General features: G+C 36.6%; 2 protein-coding genes across 2 annotated transcripts in view; both read left to right on the top strand.

Moving 5' to 3' along the window:
• Positions 1 to 3,092: 3,092 nt before the first annotated feature.
• On the top strand, positions 3,093 to 3,943 carry cart2 (cocaine- and amphetamine-regulated transcript 2; the record flags this gene model as incomplete). Its single annotated transcript, XM_079810434.1, has 3 exons — positions 3,093 to 3,263; positions 3,447 to 3,530; positions 3,836 to 3,943. 3 exons carry the CDS (start codon positions 3,093 to 3,095, stop codon positions 3,941 to 3,943), a joined length of 363 nt encoding a protein of 120 aa, XP_079666560.1.
• A 5,680-nt stretch (positions 3,944 to 9,623) lies between these two features.
• map1ab (microtubule-associated protein 1Ab) overlaps positions 9,624 to 18,674 on the top strand; it is a 46,978-nt gene continuing 37,927 nt past the window's right edge. The window contains exons 1-2 of the mRNA XM_079809457.1: positions 9,624 to 9,965; positions 12,117 to 12,218. Coding sequence (XP_079665583.1) covers positions 9,713 to 9,965; positions 12,117 to 12,218 — 355 coding nt within the window. The 5' untranslated portion in view covers positions 9,624 to 9,712. The remainder of the gene's footprint in view (positions 9,966 to 12,116; positions 12,219 to 18,674) is intronic.

The following is an 18,674-nucleotide window of genomic DNA, read 5'->3' as shown; positions in this document are numbered from 1 at the left end:
CACTTGGCACAATGCAGTCAGGCGAGTACCGTTCTCCTGGCAACCACCAAACCCAGATTCGTCCATCGGATTGCCAGACAGAGAAGTGTTATTTGTCACTCCAGAGAACACGTCTCCACTGCTCTAGAGTCCAGTGGCGGCATGCTTTACACCACCACATCCGACGCTTTGCATTGCACTTGGTGATGTAAGGATGCTTGGATGCAGCTGCTTGGCCATGGAAACCCATTTCATGAAGCTCTCTACGCACTGTTCTTGAGCAAATCTGAAGGCCACATGAAGTTTGGAGGTCTGTAGCTATTGACTCTGCAGAAAGTTGGCGACTTCTGTGCACTGTGTGCCTCAGCATGTGCTGACCCACCTCTGTGATTTTACGTGGCCAATCACTTCGTGGCTGAGTTGCTGTTGTTCCCAAATTATTATATAAGTGTAGAATTCTAACCAACCAGTACCTCTGATTATTGGGGTAGGTAGTATGGTGAAGTTTAGGGTTTACTTGGCTATCACATTGTGCGTCACCTTTAACCTGTTGACCATAGCTCATTTATCGTTAATAACATGTAACCATGAATTTAGATGACGTTGTACTTTTCTCAATGCATAAATTAGAGAGAGACTAATAGGCTAATCATGGGGAAAAGCATGGTGTGTCAAACACTACAGGGGTTATGGGACTGGGGATGAAGTTTGGGAGGTTGAGGAGGCAAATGGGGTTTTTGGAAGACGTGCAGACGTGGGCAGACATAAGCGGATCCCAAGGAGACAAATGGGAATCAAATCATGCCCCATAGCGAAGACTGCATATGGCAGTGGAACAAGGGTAAGATTTTAAACCCCTTAACTCAACACTCACTGCAGTGCTAAAAATAGCTGAAGGTTTGTGTATTGCACTTACTGTGAAAACACCCTGTTTCCAAGGCCTTAGGCAAAAGTCACTGGCAGATTTTTGATTTGTGTGATTTTAACATCTGAATAGCTAGTTGATGGATGACGACCATCCTTTTGGTCATAAAATATCAATACTCCATGTTTTTTTCTGCTGAAATATACTGGACAGTTGCTAGTTAAAGCTGGTTAAATGAGTAGCCAAGCATCCAGATGAGAGAGTATGTTGTGATACTATGTGACATTGAAACCATGCACATGCACGCAAATCTCTGAATCTTCAATATGAGCTTGTCTAGTGGATATATTTTTAATGGGGGTTCAGGAACATGTCTTTCATTCACCCATAACCTCTATTTCCGATCCAGTCCTGTTTGGAAAGAAGAACGAGTTTGCTCACCACACTGTTTGATTTATGAACTCATCAACAGGGGTTATGGGCCAAATCGTTCCAGTTCGTTTATTTCCAGCGTATTATTTTGTGGCATACATTGTCAGAAGAATGAGAATTTTGCAACAAAATAAAATATGGAAGTGAATGTTTCCATGTTAACACAGCCCAGTCTGTGTTTTTTTTATAAGCTTTGAATGGACCCAGGAGGGGCAGAATTTTTTTTAAAACACTTGGTGTGTTTGCCATTGATCGATTATGTTTTGATATGAATGCGGACTGAGGAGAGTGAGTCATATGCCTCACACACCCATTATTAAAGGGTCCTGTTGGGAAATTAAAAAGCATCACCTTTGGATAGAACTCTTGTGCGAGTTAATCCCAGGCATATATCCACAGGAAACGTATTTTATTTCCACAAATGAATGAAACACCCTAACTATGAGACGTATTCTCCAAATTAATGTGAATGTTGTCAGGCAGAAATTATTTGATCTGCGGATAGACAAATAGCCAACCTCGAAATAATTTCCTACATGTGACGTCAAAGACGGGCAAAAATATTAGCCTATTACATTTACCCAAAAAAAAAGCCTTCCATTGCAAAACATTTTTTCCCCCTTGAAATAAAAAAAATCTCTATTCACATTCCAGTCGAGTCTAGACGTGCTTAAGTAGTTGGGTGTCACTTTCAGAGCGCAGATGGCTCTTGGCCCCTAGTAATTAAACATAAATGGGAGAATTATTCAGCTTTTCTTAGACTTTCTCCACATTACATAATATTAGAATGTTTTAGAAGTTCTCATTGGAAGTTTCTGAGAAGTTTAGGTATTGAAATGCCGAATAAATCAAATATCATACATTTGATTTATACAACCACATAATTTCCCATGCATGTGTTTCAAATTTTATAGTCATTAAAATACAATGTAAGATGAAGATATGTCTGGTATTATTACTGAAATATTAGGAGCCTCTTTCTTTGTTTAAAGCATATTTCTAGTCAAGCACAGATAGATAGATAGATAGATAGATAGATAGATAGATAGATAGATAGATAGATAGATAGATAGATAGATAGATAGATAGATAGATAGATGGATGGATGGATGGATGGATGGATGGATGGATGGATGGATGGATGGATGGATGGATGGATGGATGGATGGATGGATGGATGGATGGATGGATGGATGGATGGATGGATGGATGGATGGATGGATGGATGGATGGATGGATGGATGGATGGATGGATGGATGGATAGATAGATAGATAGATAGATAGATAGATAGATAGATAGATAGATAGATAGATAGATAGATAGATAGATAGATAGATAGATAGATAGATAGATAGATAGATAGATAGATAGATAGATAGATAGATAGATAGATAGATAGATAGATAGATAGATAGATAGATAGATAGATTATGCAATCAGCAACAGCTAAGAATGCCCCAAAATGTTCAAAAGCTGCTTATACAATCAAATGCGCCTGCAGTATTTTCATCTGCTCCTCACAACTGAGTCAAAACAGATAGATGGATGTGTCCTTAGTGAAGTTGCATTCCGGGGGCAACATTAACGCATTTGATGACTTGTCTCCAGCGCATTTACGCAATGAATGATCGCGCTTACGTGCGAACGAAATCAATTTTAAAGGCGGGGCGAGAACAGATCACATAAATGCATGCACCGTGGAGCACATAAAAGGGTGCAAGGCTGTCGAGATGCTTTATTTGCACCAAAACTTTCAACTGAGACGTATAACGGCGTTGCGCGCTCAAGTGCCAAAGCTCCCTCCATTCAGGACCATGGAGAGCTCCAGTCTGAGGACGCGCATGGCTGTGTGCGCGCTGCTGCTCTGCTTGTTGACCGGAGCCAGAGCGAACGACTCTGAGCCGGAGATAGAGGTGGAACTGGACACGAGAGCCATCAGAGACTTTTATCCAAAAGACCCAAACCTGACAAGTGAAAAACAGCTTGTGAGTAATACATATTTTTTATTGCGCAATAGAAAGCTTAACTTATACAACATAGTGTAGGCTATTTACACAAAAGTGCCTCAACTTTTAAAGATTTGTGTGTGTGTGCGTGTGTGTGTGTGAAATGTTATATTGGGATGTTTGACTAAAGGGACTGAATAGAAACATGTTTTGTCAAACCAGCTCGGGGCTCTGCAAGAAGTTCTGGAAAAGCTGCAGACGAAACGAATTCCACCTTGGGAGAAGAAATTTGGTCAAGTTCCCATGGTATATTTATATTATATGCTACATTTTAACATTGCGCATAAGTGCGTGTTGTTTGCGCTGGCGACATGGTCATTGCGCAACTCTGTGTTGCATGGATATATGAGTGTCTTGGCTGTAAAGCATTTAGGAAAACATCTAATCCATTTGTTTATCAGTATAAATAGTATTTGTTAGATAAACATTCCTATTATTTTATGATCCATTACGTGTATCCAAACATACGATTTAACAAGTGCGCTTTTACGCACTAACTCAAATGCTGTAATGGCAAAAGTAACACGATCTCTCCTGTTTTCTCTTGCTAGTGTGATTTGGGGGAGCAGTGCGCGATCAGAAAAGGCGCTCGAATCGGAAAGATGTGCGATTGTCCGCGCGGAGCTCTCTGCAACTTTTTCTTGCTGAAGTGCTTGTGATGGAAACACACACATTTCGGAATGGATTGTAATGAGATTGATGGAATCCATATGCATTATATATCATAAATAATTAAAATTTTATTTATATTAATATTTTTTTAAGTGAAGAGACTGAAGACTGAAGTTGTAAAGAAATTGTTCTTCATATATTTGTGATGTAAACATGTGATACTGTCATATTTAATGTTAATCTGCTGTTTTGTGCATTAAAGTGCAAACTTGTTTTGTAAAGTTGTCTGTGTATCAGTTACTTCTATATTTGCATAATATGAAAAAATGTGATTGTTTTTGATAAAAAAGACAATAAAAATTATTTTAAAGACCACTTTTTGCCACAAAACTTCAAGATAGCCTACACAACTATTGTTAAGGATGATTCAAATGATTGGGAAAGTTTCTACAAGAATATAAAGCTTAAAAAAAGACCTAGGTTAAATTAATAAATTGAATGTGACACTGCGCAATTATATAGTTGACCATTTTTCATTGTTAAAATAGAATCCAGAATAAGACTAATATCGCCTTTTCATCTCCAAAACATTAATGACGTTTTATAAGTTTAGTTTCCATATTCAGATTCTGTAAAATGAAAAATAAATCAAATAAATAAATAAGATCATCCCTCATTAGTCACGGTCAACCACTTAATAAATTGGGCAAAACTGTGAATCGCATTGCTAAACACATCAATTCTTCACCTTTGCTGTATTTATTATCATATTTATATAACATTACCTAACTATAAAACGATACAAAATGATACTGCAGGTCCACAGCAGAAACATACAAATATGTGATATGTAAGAAAAAAATTATAGCCTAGTTAAAAATAAAGGTAAAACTTTACAAAAAGGTTTCATATTAGTTAACATTAGTTAACGTGAACTAATAATGAACTGCACTTCTACAGCATTTATTAATCTTTGTTATTAAAAACAAAAGTTGTATTTGGTAACATTATTAACTAACGTTAACAAAGATGAACAAATACAGTCACATGTATTACTCACGGTTAGTTGTTAGTTAATACATAATGTTAACAAATGAAACCTTATTGTAAAGTGTACCAACAATAACAGTCGATATTAATTTCCAATAAAGAGGCACTTCAGTGTCATTCAATCTATAGAGCCCTGAAATACTTAGGCTATATATTCTTTGCCTGTAAGTGCTGTATTGACCTCTTCTTTCTCTTTTTGGAAACAGTTGCTTGCTCCAAACAAAAGCTAAACAAGGTTTAGCAAGTGGCATATGTTCTGAAGTCACTTTACTTTGCTAGCAGAATGCTTTAGCCATACACTTCAGAATCAGATTGTTGTGCTAACAGCCTTCAAAAGGAATCCATAATGTAGTTCGTAGGGGAACATATAAGTTGATAAAAAAGTTACAAATGCTCGACTTTTGAGTTCGATATTCCCTCTGACTTGGTCAAATGGTATAAAAACGTGCCTCGTACAGATAATACGACGACGATAACAGTTAGCATAACATGAGCGGCTTCACGGAAAGGAGCTGTAAATCTGAAGCGTTTTGCTTTGGCTCAGCTGTCAGAAACTATTTCAGACAGATATTTTGGTCTTGATGGTTATTTGATAAGTTATTATGCCCAACACACAGGCCACATCCGTCCTTATGTGTGCCTTAAGACTTATTGCTCGGCTTTGTCACTGATGCCACCAATGTATGCTATGCTGCTCCCCAAAACCCTTTTTGCAGATCAATATTTCATCATTTTTGGGACGAAAAAAGGGTGTGATGTTGCCCCCTAGAGACATAAAAGAAAAGTTCGAAAAGGCTTAATATAAAGCTGAAAGACAGCGGTGCTGAATTACCTCTAACGTTACCCTGAATAGATTTCTGCTGCTGTCATTGTGGAGGATTGAAAATGTTCCTGTAATCACTTGGTGATTGTGAGGTTGATCGAATGGCCACTCAATCAGGACAGTAACTGCTAGGAGATGATGCTTCTTGTATGAAATTGACATTGGCAGAGCTCAGTAATTTGCTCAGTATATAAGGTTCTACGAAGAACAAATTTGGTCTGAGATCAAATAGCTCTGCGCTCAGATTTGATAGCTCCGAGAAATTTTAGTAAAGCTTAACATAACATTAAATACATGTAAAGTATATTAATAGATATAATATACATTTAAAAATACATCAATTAATATAATTAAAATATATTTTAAATGATTATTTATTATTGTAATATTTTCATACAATAAAATATACAATATCATAAATAAAATATATTTTAAATGATTATTTAAATAATGAAATAAATAATTATTTTGAATTTTATATATATATGTATGTGTGTGTGTATATATATATATATATATATATATATATATATATATATATATATATATATATATATATATATATATATATATATATATATATATATATATATATATATATATATTTATATATATATATATATATTTATATATATATATATATATATATAATAAAAAGTGATAAAGCAATAAATATAATATATATTGTATATATATAATAAAAAGTGATAAAGCAATAAATATAATATAAATTTGCCATTTTTATTTTAAAAAATGTTTTAAATGGAACGTAATGCAATTGAAAATATGCCAATGAATATTAGAAATAAAATATTTCATATGTTCAAATATTTCATACATACATATTTCAAATTTTATATGTTATATTTCAAATACCATGATTTACTCACCCTCAAGCCATCGTGTATATGACATTCTTCTTTCAGACGAATACAATCTGAGTTATATTAAAAAATGTCATGGCTAATCCAAGCATTATAATGGCAGTGAATGGCAGTCCAAAATTTGAAGCCCAAAAAAAGTGTATCTATCCATTATAAAAATAATCCATACGGCTCCGGGGGGTTAATAAAGGCCTTCTGAAGCGAATCGATGGGTTTTTGTAAGAAAATATCCATATTTAACACGTTATAAAGTAAAATATCTAGCTTCTGTATTCAGCTTACACAAAAAAAACTTAACTGCCACGACGATGACATCGGACGCTACGCGTTTATGCGAGAGGCGTTGCACTTTCTGCGCAAGTTGAATACTGAAGGTGGCTGTCGGAAGCTATATATATTTTACTTTATAAAGTTGTAAATATGGATATTTTTCGTACACAAACCCATCGATTCACTTCAGAAGGCCTTTATTAACCCCCCGGAGCCGTGTGGATTGCTTTTATAATGGATGGATACGCTTTTTGGGCTTCAAAATTTGGACTGCCATTCACTGCCATTATAATGCTTGGATTAGCCATGACATTTTTTAATATAACTCTGATTGAATTGTAATGTCATATAGCCTATACATATGGCTTGAGGGTGAGTATGACGGGATAATGTTCCTTTTTTTGGGTGAACTATCCCTTTAAGAAGAACCTCCATATGACTTACCTTGATAATTTTCTTCTGCTTGCATTCTGGGTGAGACTTTCTAGTTACTATCCAATATGGCAGCTTGCAGCTAAAAATATCATCATTACCTGATGGATCAGAGAGTAGTATTGCAATGTCATCCTACTTGTCCTCTGGATTTGTGAGGAATTTGCTCTTCAGCTTAGTCTATGTGAAAAACTGCCAAATCCATTTCAGCTCTTTATAGCTCAGCATCTAAGTTAGGGCAGTAGGCCTACTGGCCAAACAGCAAAATTTTGGACTTGTCAGTCAAAGTGTCTGTACTTTAAATCCCAGAGGTGCCAAGGAGCTGAGAAATCAGACAACAATTATAGGGAGTCATTGAGGTTGCAAAATTGTTCACTCACTGCTTTGTCCAGACCAAGCATTTATACGTTTATTGTATCTGATATGTTGTGTATGCAGTCTGTCTGTTCATTTGTAAGTGGCTTCTAAATGACGAACAACAAGGGCCTACTTACAAAATTATTCATTAATGTCAGTACTGCACTTGTCTATTAAGTCCAGCAGAGTGCAGTATGGGCTCATTGCAATTCGACTGACAGACTGCTGACTCATTGGAAAATCCAGCCCAAAACCAGACAGGTGCTTCTGCATACAAACTCACCTTCAGAGGGAAAGCCCAAGCTCTAATTTATTCTCTATGTTTTAAATCGTTGGTTGCCTGACACTTACATTTAGAAAATGTCTGACTTATGCAGCTTTAAGGATGAATGTTCCTTACACCACTCACTTTTCTCTGATGTACTTTAATTCATTTTTCTTTTAATCCCAGCTAACAATTTTTGGTTCCCAGAACGTTCCCAAAACATGTATTTGTAATGTTTGTTTTTGGTTAGCCAGGAAAGTTTTCATTACTGAAATAAATTTGTTTTGTTTGGTTTGCAGGACGTTCCCCTAACCTACCCATAACATTCCCAGAATGTTCCCTTAACGTTATATTAACCCCACTTCATCATTATTTCACATGCCTTGCAGCTCTCAAAGTATTATTAGATTAGATGCAGCTAAATCAATCTATTAGAGTTATTTCACACATTATTGCGTTTTGACTTAATAAAGGAACGGACAAATTCACAGAGAATGATGTCAAAAATGCCAGTATTGGGGAGTAGTAAACATAATCGGTTATGGCTTAAGTGAACATAAATAGTAGGTAGACAACGCGTGAAGTGCATCAGGTCTTAAAGTGACAGCAGCCTGAAATTATTGGTAATGTTTTAATGTTAATCAAACACTAAAGGACAAAGAAAAAACATAATTGAATAACTTAACTGAATAACTTTTGTAACTTTAATAAGGATCAATCTGTTTAATTTATACAGTAAAGACTATCCAGTGTTATTTTACATTTGATTACTTTATTCAATGTCTCTTGCTGAAAGCTACTGTTATTGTTACTGTTACTTTTATCTACATCTACATTCAACAATTCATATGTATGTGTTTATGTGTGTGTAGCCTATATAGGCCTACATATACAGTCAAACCAAAAATGATTCAGACACCATGCAGATATAATTTTTTACTAGTGGGGGCAGGACAATAGTTCATTTATGTAAGTGAGGATAGAAAAATAAAGTAAACTGTGGCATATTATACACAAACATTCTTCATACAGTGGACTACCAGTAAAATTGATAAAAAAAGATTTGGTACCAAAATTATTCAGACACTTTGACCTGGCCATGTTTTGCTTCAGTGTTTTTTCTTTAATTACTAATGCGACCTTTTACACCACACAATGAAGCATTGCTTGGTAATTGGTAAACCTAAATTGGTATTATCTAATTGTTTACTTAAATTTAACAGCTGATTGGTTGATTGTAATCCATTACATTCCTTTCTATCAAAGTTATCTGACATTATCAAGATGACAGTTTAACTTAAGTTCTTGGCATATTTTATTAGCATTTCCTAAACTATACCGAATAAACTGTGATAATGTGAGAACATTTTAAACAAAAAAATATATATATTTTTAACATTAGAACAATGTATAGAAATAATTATTTAAAATTTCATTGTTGAATGTTGAATTAAATCATTATACAACCACTGCACTGTCCATTGTAACACCAGGAATAATGAAACCTTATTAAACAACAGTTGATTTGACAAAAGTTCAATTACAGATGAATCTCGTTAATAACGATGCGTCGTATTTGCATCGCGACGCAATTTTTTGTTGCGTCGAGCGTGACATCACACAACTGCATGGTCTTTTGGCCAATCACACGCAGGTAAACAGCGCTTAGTTTCGCCTAGTTTCAGCATCCCTCCCTGTCTTAACTTTGCAGACAGGGCAGGTGGCAGCAGTTGTCATGGAGATAACTGCGGGCCTGGCGTCGGTTCCAGGGGTTGTTTCCATGGAGATCCCGCCCCGGGGTGCGCTAGCAGCGGTGGAGGAGGACGAGGACCACGAGCAGTCGGGCACCGAGGGGCAGTTTCAGCATCCCGGCCAGCTCCGCCGCCGCGGCCCGATCTCCAGCCAGGGAAACTTTTACATGCTCATAGTGATCGGAGAGATCGCGACAGAGCATCAGCTGCACACCGCCAGACAGCACATAGAGCGCGGTGAGCCTTTGTTATTAAAATCATGTCTCCTCTGCCACTAAATATTGATAATAATTTTTTTCAGATTTTTACAAATATATATATATTTAAATTAAATTCTAGATTCTCATAGAGAATACTGACAAGTATTTATCCTTATATTTAAAATAAGTAATTATGGGATATTATATTTAAAAAAAATAATAATAGAAATGTCTTGCATACTTCATCTAACTTCATTTAACACAAGTTTACAGCTATAGACTGCATACTTATGCTGCGGTGGGCGTGTTCATTTAATCATGGACGTTCTTCAGTCCAAACGACGCTGCCAATTTCCAAATGATTCCCGAAGATATCATTTTATTAATGGAGCATAATTAAGGAACGTCTACACGTCGCCTGTCTTCTGCACTTCTTTTGAGAAATATAATATCCGATGAGACCATTATTGCATCCAGTTACAGCAGCACTGCGGCGACCTCGCGTGACTGCACTGAGCACTGCGCCATGAATTGTGCATTTTTAGGTGAAATTGATGAAGCTGCAGTTTTTAAGGTCTGTAAGGTCGGGCGTCTCGTGCTATTATTACTGTTTAAAATGTGGTTTATTTACCACTGTATTTTTGGGCAGGTGTTTAAACTTACTATAGGGCTGTGTGATTAATATAGGAGTGTCCCTAATGTTGTGTATAGGCTATCTTTTCTAGTATAAACTAGTCACTGAAACGGTGCTCAGTCTATTATTCAAAAGAAGCATCTTTATTAACATGTAAGTTTATGTAATTAACAGTTTGAAAATTGTAGCTCTTTAGCCCTTAAATTATTGTATGATATGATTATAGAATTTTAGAAACACTGTATTTTTGTAGAGTTTGTCTTCGTTTCCAACCTTTAAGCTTGTCACAGAAATTTCTTTATTTTTACATGATTTTCAAGTGCAATGAACTTATCACTACCATGATATAAAAGCAGCAAATGAATGTAACATTTTAATTTTAGTGGGTTGAATTTTTCACAGCGCACATATCATATAACTATAGTTGACAGAAAATACATTACATTTAAAAGTACAAAGTGAAGTGTTTTCATCATATGGCAGAACTCTCGTCTACTGATTGCTGGTTCAATACTCTAAAATATGTTTATCTGGCAACTTTTTTTGTCATTGGTTTGCCGAATTAACTACTAGCATTTCTTCCAATGAACATGAAGCTTATCTTTTAAGTGTAAAACCACTCAAAAAGCCCATAAGTTATATCAAGTAACAAATCAGGAGCTACCAGCGGCACAAACCTGAGAATCAACCAAAATCAACCAAACACTTAATATTCACTCAGGTAGACTTGTTACATTCAGTACATTTAGAATCTTGTGTTTTGGACATCTAGAAACCTCCCATTCCTCCTGTAAGACATTTAATCAGCAATTAGCATATCGATGAGAATAAAATCAATACTGTAAGCAATGTGTCGTGTTTCTATAGAATCTGAGAGAATAGAAGTATCCGTTCATCTCTGCGGTCATTACCTGCTTTAAATCCCAATGACACAGCAATTCTGAGGACAAACACTGCAGTGTTTGCAACATTTATCCTTCATCTACAAAGCAAAATGGAATCTGAGGAAAACAGATCTTCATCTGTATGAAGAAGAGAGGAGGAAGGACACAGCCGGAGAGAGTTAAGAGGCATCGAGATTTCATCATTCCCCAATTCTCCAATTTAGACTTTGAAGTTCAGCTCAGTTGGAGCTTAAGAGACATCTGAACTTTTGTGATCTTATGTAATACTCGATGAATATTCTGAGCACAACACACTGAATCTCATGTGAAGAACTATACGGCAGATGTCTGAGGTCATACTGAAAATACAGGGCTGATAAATGGAATTATAATCAGAAGGTTTATTGAACTGTAATTGATTTGACAAGTACATTATTAATGTTGAAAATGTATGTTGATTTTGAATTTAAGTAATATAATAATAATAGTAGTAAATAATAACTTAAATCACACAAACTGTTATATATAATATAATGATTTGTAGTGAAAAAAGATGATATACGAAAGAAAGATGCCAAACGAGGGTGTGGATGAACATTGCATACACATGTAATCTTTAATAAGTACTGTGCTCATATTGATCATGTCACATGTCTCTCTGTGCCTGCAGGTATCCGTTCCTGGGACATCAATGTGTCCGAATGTGACCTGGACCAACAACTACAGCTTTTCATAACCAGACATTCCGCCCAGTTCTCGGCCGAGGTCAGAGGTCAGTCCGATTGAAAGGGTGACATCTAGATCCTGCAGTATAAATGAAGATAAACTGTATGAAAAGATAAAGCTCAAACCTAAATGAACAATTACATGGTTAAGACATACATAAGATTCATCAAGATTCATACACATGCTGCCAGTCCAAGGTCACACTGCAGTGTTCTTGCTTACAGCAAGCTCACAGATAACATGCACAACATGCAGCCGATGCAGCACTGAGAATCTCTCCACGGGGAGTCCAGCATGTGTGTTTGCACGGGCGCTGCTTCCACTGTACCGCCTGGCACAGTGCTAATCAAAGAGCTGTGTCAGGAGGAGAGGAGCTGCAGAGCCACTGCTTGACTGCTGCAGTGTGTGTGTGGGGTGGGACGGACCTCGAGCTGTGTAGTAACTTGAGCTGAGGCACAATCATAAGGCTTAAATGTGCCTCGGTATAAAAGTGATAAAAGGATAGCAAGCTATTCATTTCCTAACTGCTGAGAAAGTGCTTTAGTAACCATTTGAAACCTTAAGCTGCTGTTGGAGGGGTGAATTATAGACAAATTTGGAGACAAATTTCATGTAAATGGCAATATAATAAAAGGGGCACTTCAGCGCTGGGAAGATGAATGTGTATTTAAACTGGGTCATTTATGTAGTAGAAATGTGAAATTATTTTTGAATTTGGTGCCTTCTAGACTGAGAAAAGACTCCCAGAATGCACTTGCTTTGCTGCTCAACGAGGCCACGGCTACTGGTTATCACTTGCCCACCATGACACCGCCTCCACCGTTGTTTTGATTTTCATATTAATAAAATAATTTAGTTAAGTTAGAGAATAGACACTACAATTAAAAACTGAACGTGTCTTTTCATGAGTGTGAGTGAGCCGAACGAAAGTCACGGCACAGACGCAGCAGGAGTCAGATTTCATTCATCACGAGAGCGAAGAGCTGAGGTAAGCGCGGCAGTCATTCGCGACGCGTTTGGTCCAGTCTGGCGCGTTTTCAGATCATGCCTATGGAAGCTTAACTTTCATAGGAATTCATTGAAAAGTTGAAACACTCACTTTGCTCCGCACCGCTCCGTTATGAATGCCCGAGCTAAGCGGCCGCCGGCTGTGCGCATTTACATTCTGTGAGTGAAATCCCACCCCCTATGGGCGGGTTGATAATATGCGGAACTAGCTCCTTCTACTGGCTGTAGGCTCTAGCCTCTGGCCAAAAAATGTTTTCCCCAGAAATAAAATGCATAATTCTCTCATCTCAGGGGGACATGAGGGGGGAAAGTACGATAATTTGAATATACTACCGGTTTCTACTGATATAAAGCTTAATGCTAATCGCTGAAGTAAACCTTTAAGTAATTTCATGCAACTATGCCTGTCGCGATTGGTCGATACAATCGACTGCGTAGACGCTGTTAATTAGTCGACTTTTAGTTGGGTACGATATGAAATTGTATTAGTACCGGTACATTGACAGCACTCTAATACGAGCAGTATTTCTTAATTTTTTGTGTTGATGTGTGACAGCAGGAATGAGGACGTGTGTCTATACGCGCACGTAAATATATACGCGCAGCTCAGGAAAAAGAAAGCAACAGAAAAGTGCAACGCGGCCGGGACGTGCTCGCGCGCGCTGCCGGACTCTGACCTGAAGCGCGCGCAGCCGCACACACGCCTTTCACTCGTGCAGATCGCGACGCCAGTTTTGCGGATTTTGGGGTTTGAATGGTAAAATAAATTAAATTAAATATGTTAAAATCATAGACTGTAAAAAAAATATGGACGTAGTGTCCGTGACGTCACCCATAGGATTCTGATGAGCCGTTCTGAAGCGCAAAGTGTGGACGAGATGCAATTGCCATCTTGGCAGCGCGTCATCGCGCGTCACTCCCGGATAACAGAAAATGGGCAAAAAGGCGGGACGTGAGCGGAGCTGAAGTGACGCGATGACTAACAGACAGCAGATAAATGGCTATCCAATTGTCACTCAAAGTGGCCATGCCCTTAATTATGCAGAACTTTAATGCTTTATATAATGTAAACGAATGAGTTATAAAAAAATTCACCCCCCTCACAGTTGTCATGAAGGGCAAAATTAGCCATATAGACCAAAACCACAATTTGTACCAGGCTGTAAACATGTTTTAATCTGCTGTAAAGTTGGGCATTTTAACATGGGGCTCAATGAGATTCTGCTCCCTTCTGGAGCCAGTCCCTAGTCTAGTGGCCAGTCGATGAATTGCAGTATATGTCACTTCCGTATTGGCTTCAAGAGAAACTGCGGGAGGTTGCCGCTTGGTTTGAATGGTAAAAAATATGTAAAAATGCACGTCCTGGCGAGTAATCGGGTAAACGCAGTCGGATATGTCTTTAGTGAACGTATACAGAGTTGAATGAGAAATCGGGTGTTACAATGAATTTGGTCCGTGCAGCTCTTAAAGGGCCGGACCTAATATTCTGTGTGAAGCAGGGCAGGAACCTGGCAGGAACATGCCGGCCAAGTGAGTTTTTAGGTTTTTTTAAAACACTAAAACAATGAATAGTAAGTTCTGTCATATTATTCAATTACTTTTACTGTTTTTTACTGTTTCAAGGGCTTGTTTACATTAATACTTTTTTTTATAGTACACTACTGAAGGCCAACGTTGCAAGTTAAATTAAATGTTTTTAAGTAAAATTGTTGAAACTGATTGTGATAAATTAGTCGTTAGATTAATCGATAAATTAGTCGATAGATTAATCGATATAAAAATAATCGTTAGTGGCAGCCCTACATGCAACCAAGAGTGCTTTTGTTTTCCGAATATATGTGATCGCAATCACGTAATCACAGTTTATATTCAATAAATTATAATAAGAGTGTGCTGCAGGACTGATGTTTTTCTGTAGGCCAAACCCGGGAAACGAGTTTAGCACATCTGGTTCCATCGTCCTGAAGTCAAAATGTTTTTTTTTGTTTGTTTAATACCTGAAATAAGGTCTGTGTTGAACACAAGCTCTAGATGTTTGAAATGAAGCCACAACAGAACTGCTGCGCTTCTCCTATAGCAACACACTAGGGATGGAACGGTATGAACATTTCATATCACGATTATAGTGACCCAAATTATCACGATTACCAATATTATCATGGTTTTGTTCAAATTAGATGAAAGTGTTCAAAAAGAACAGATGCACACACTGAAAACATTTCAACAAGTTTTATATTTGAAAAATCAACAAACAACAAATAAAACAAGCCGTTCTATTCACTTTAGGCAATATTCTATTCTGTAGGATTTCCTTCTTTAAAATGACCGTTGTCAATAGCAACGCATTATAAGGGACGCGCTCTCTCGTTTCATTCAAATGCAACTTGCGTCTGTTTTTGATTGTATTGAAAATGAAATCAGAGGACTTTAATATTCATACTACTATAATTATAACTATAACTTCTTGTAATCAAAATGGATTTATAAACAGGTACGATTTAAAACAGTAATCTCAATTCAATATGTCCTCGTAATTATTTATGTGGTAAAGAAAATCTGTGTAATAAGTGTACAATGAATATACATTATTATCCCTTAAATGTCACCCTAGTCTTGTCTGAACTTGTTCGTTCGTCTTTGGCTCAAGCTTCACATTATTATTTCCCAGACGTAGTTTTAGTACTGAGGTCAAAGTGCACTTGCCTTGCGTTCACAGATTTGAAGTGTTTCCTCCTATTACAGCGATGTTCTGCAGACCGGGTGACCATCTTCGATTAAGTTTCCCTCAGGACTTTTGTAAAAGCCAAAATATAACCACACCTCAGATTTGGTCCTTTTAGAAGGCTGAAAAATCTCCCGGCGCTCTCACTTCCTTCTGCCATTTCTTCGAGTTTTCAAAATCGTGATAATCAAACGCGGTTTAAATGATAATTCAATTTCAAACGATATTACTAACCGTCAGTACTTTTTATTGTGGTTTATCGTAAAACCGCTAATCGTTCCATCCCTACAACACAAAAGGAATGTTTAATTCCTGAATGAATCTGTGAGTGAATGAATCAGTTGAGTGAATGGTTCAATGACTTGCTCATTCGGGCTGCGTCCGAAATCGCATACTTGAGTAGGAACTTAATTTGAATAAGAAGTTATTACTTCACGACAGCTAAAAAAGTATGTTCTATAGTATGAATGTGTGTAGTATGAATGTAATCTGGACGTACTACATTCACCATGTTGTCACTATATCATGTCGCTTCACTGCCATTTACAAATCCTCTCCCGTGGTCTCATTTTGCATACTCTTTTATGTGAATTTGGACATACTACTCTTGTTACATACAGTTTTTCATCTACTATATAGGAGGGAAGTATGCAATTTCAATGCAGCCACAGACTTATTTTGTTCCTGAATGAATCACTGTTTGAATGAATCGCTTGAAAGGACAATATGACTCACTTAGTCACTTGTTGCCACCTATTTCTGTGACATTGTTTTGCGATGTGTTTTATAAGGTGCTCAAAAGGCTTTTGTTAATTTTATTGCAAGCACTGTAAAAATCCTAAATCTGACAGCCTAGACTAGTAATAGCACACCCCTCCTCGATAAGCTACATTATCTGAAGTAGATACATGTCTGTAGCACAGTATGTGAATTATGTGCCAAAGCTTAATGCTTACTAGGGTTAGAACAAAAGAGCACCACAAATATAATACTGCAATGCCAAAAAAATGATCAAATAGTGCTTGCGAGGTGGAGAGATGCCCTCTGACCCTGCTGAAGGGCATGATGTGTGCTTAGATTAGATTGTGATGACTTGTCTGTGGGGTGATACAAGGTTAACAGACACTATAGGTTGATGTCTCAGATTGTGCTTTTCTGCGGCTCAAGGCCTGTCAGACACAAGGCTCCCGGGTTGATGGTTCAAATGGGACCACAATATTGATTCTACCCTATCATATTCAGCATGCACCTTAGCATTGATCAATGACATTCAAGCTAATGGGAATTCAGTGGCTATCCTAGGGCACAAATAGATATTCTGATTGGGAACAAAATGGAAAATAAAGTATTTGCTAAATTAAATGATGGATTTTCATTGGCCATATAAACACTTGAAGTTAAATTGTCTATATATTTTATTATTAAGGATATATTGCATGTTTTTTTTTATTGTGTTTTCAGTCCTTCCCCATCTTCTTCATAAATATAAAAATGCTGAGCTGCTGCCATCTAATGGATATTGTAAGTAATGCAGAACAATGTCAAAAGGAGTAAAACTGCAACATATATATATATATATAACGTTTATGAATGTATTCACATTTTCTCACTCATGTTTTCTTTTTGTTAATGACAACTACAGCTAAAAGATGTTGTGTCATTCTTATTATGCAGCACATTTTTATGTCCCCATCATATATGTCTTAATATATTGGATAAAATATTAAACACTTCTTAAAGTTGGAAATAATATTAGTCAGGTATTAAGTTCTACACATTTCCATTCAAAAGTTTGGGGTCAGTAAGAGTTTGTGGTTCCCACAAAAATATTTAGGAGGACAACTGTTTTCATCATTGATAATAATAAAATGTTTCTTGAGCAGCAAATCAACATATTAGTATGATTTCTAAAGGATCATGTGACACCGAAGACTAGAGTTCAGCTTTGCATCACAGGAATAAATTATATTTTTAAATATATTCAAATAGAAAGCCGCTATTTTAAACGGTAAAAATATTTTACTGTATTTTTGCTCAAATAAATGCATAATTTTTGAGACTTCTGTTAAAAACATAAAAAAAACTTACCAACTTTTTTTTAAATCATAAAATCACAATTAAGTTCACATAATAGTGCAATTTAAATGACTTCATTCACTCTGGCTTGAGCAAATGTTGCAATTTTTTTTCATGTCTCAACGTCTAACATGACAAACTGGCAATTTATTAAGAAATTTTCCAGGTTCCCTTATGAAATCATCAACCAGGAAGCGACCTCTATATTAATTAATGAACAACAGCACAAGCATCTGTGATATTTTTGTTTATTTTAACTTTAAAAAGTTTATCCTGTTGATAAAAATACAGAAATCATGATTTTCAAATGTAACAAAAAAAGGTAAAACAAGTGAAGTAACTGTCAATCCCTCACAATGCCTAACCTATATTATGTCTTACCTGTTAGAATCCATCTATTTAATTGTCTTGTCATGGTGTTAAGCTTGGCCTGAGCTTGACCTAAGCATATTATTAAATCCTGTTATGCCTTTCTGCATCACAAGCATATTCATATTTTAAAAGTTACTGAGTTCAATGGGTGCGTAACAGGACTGATCTCTTCAGTGTCTGGCAGTAACAAGGAAATGAGGCATCAACAATCTCCCAGATTACATAAAAGCAAAAACATCAGCAGGTATAACTTCAGGCCCTCCGTCTCACAGCAGGAATGACCTCGATCAGTCAGAGCCTCAGTTTCTTGAGGTTTAGCTTTTA

The sequence above is a fragment of the Gobio gobio genome (assembly GCF_949357685.1).
Source record: "Gobio gobio genome assembly, chromosome: 25".
Classification (NCBI taxonomy): Eukaryota; Metazoa; Chordata; class Actinopteri; order Cypriniformes; family Gobionidae; genus Gobio; species Gobio gobio.
The sequence above is the reverse complement of the archived record's forward strand: the minus strand, read 5'-3'. Positions and strand labels throughout refer to the sequence as shown.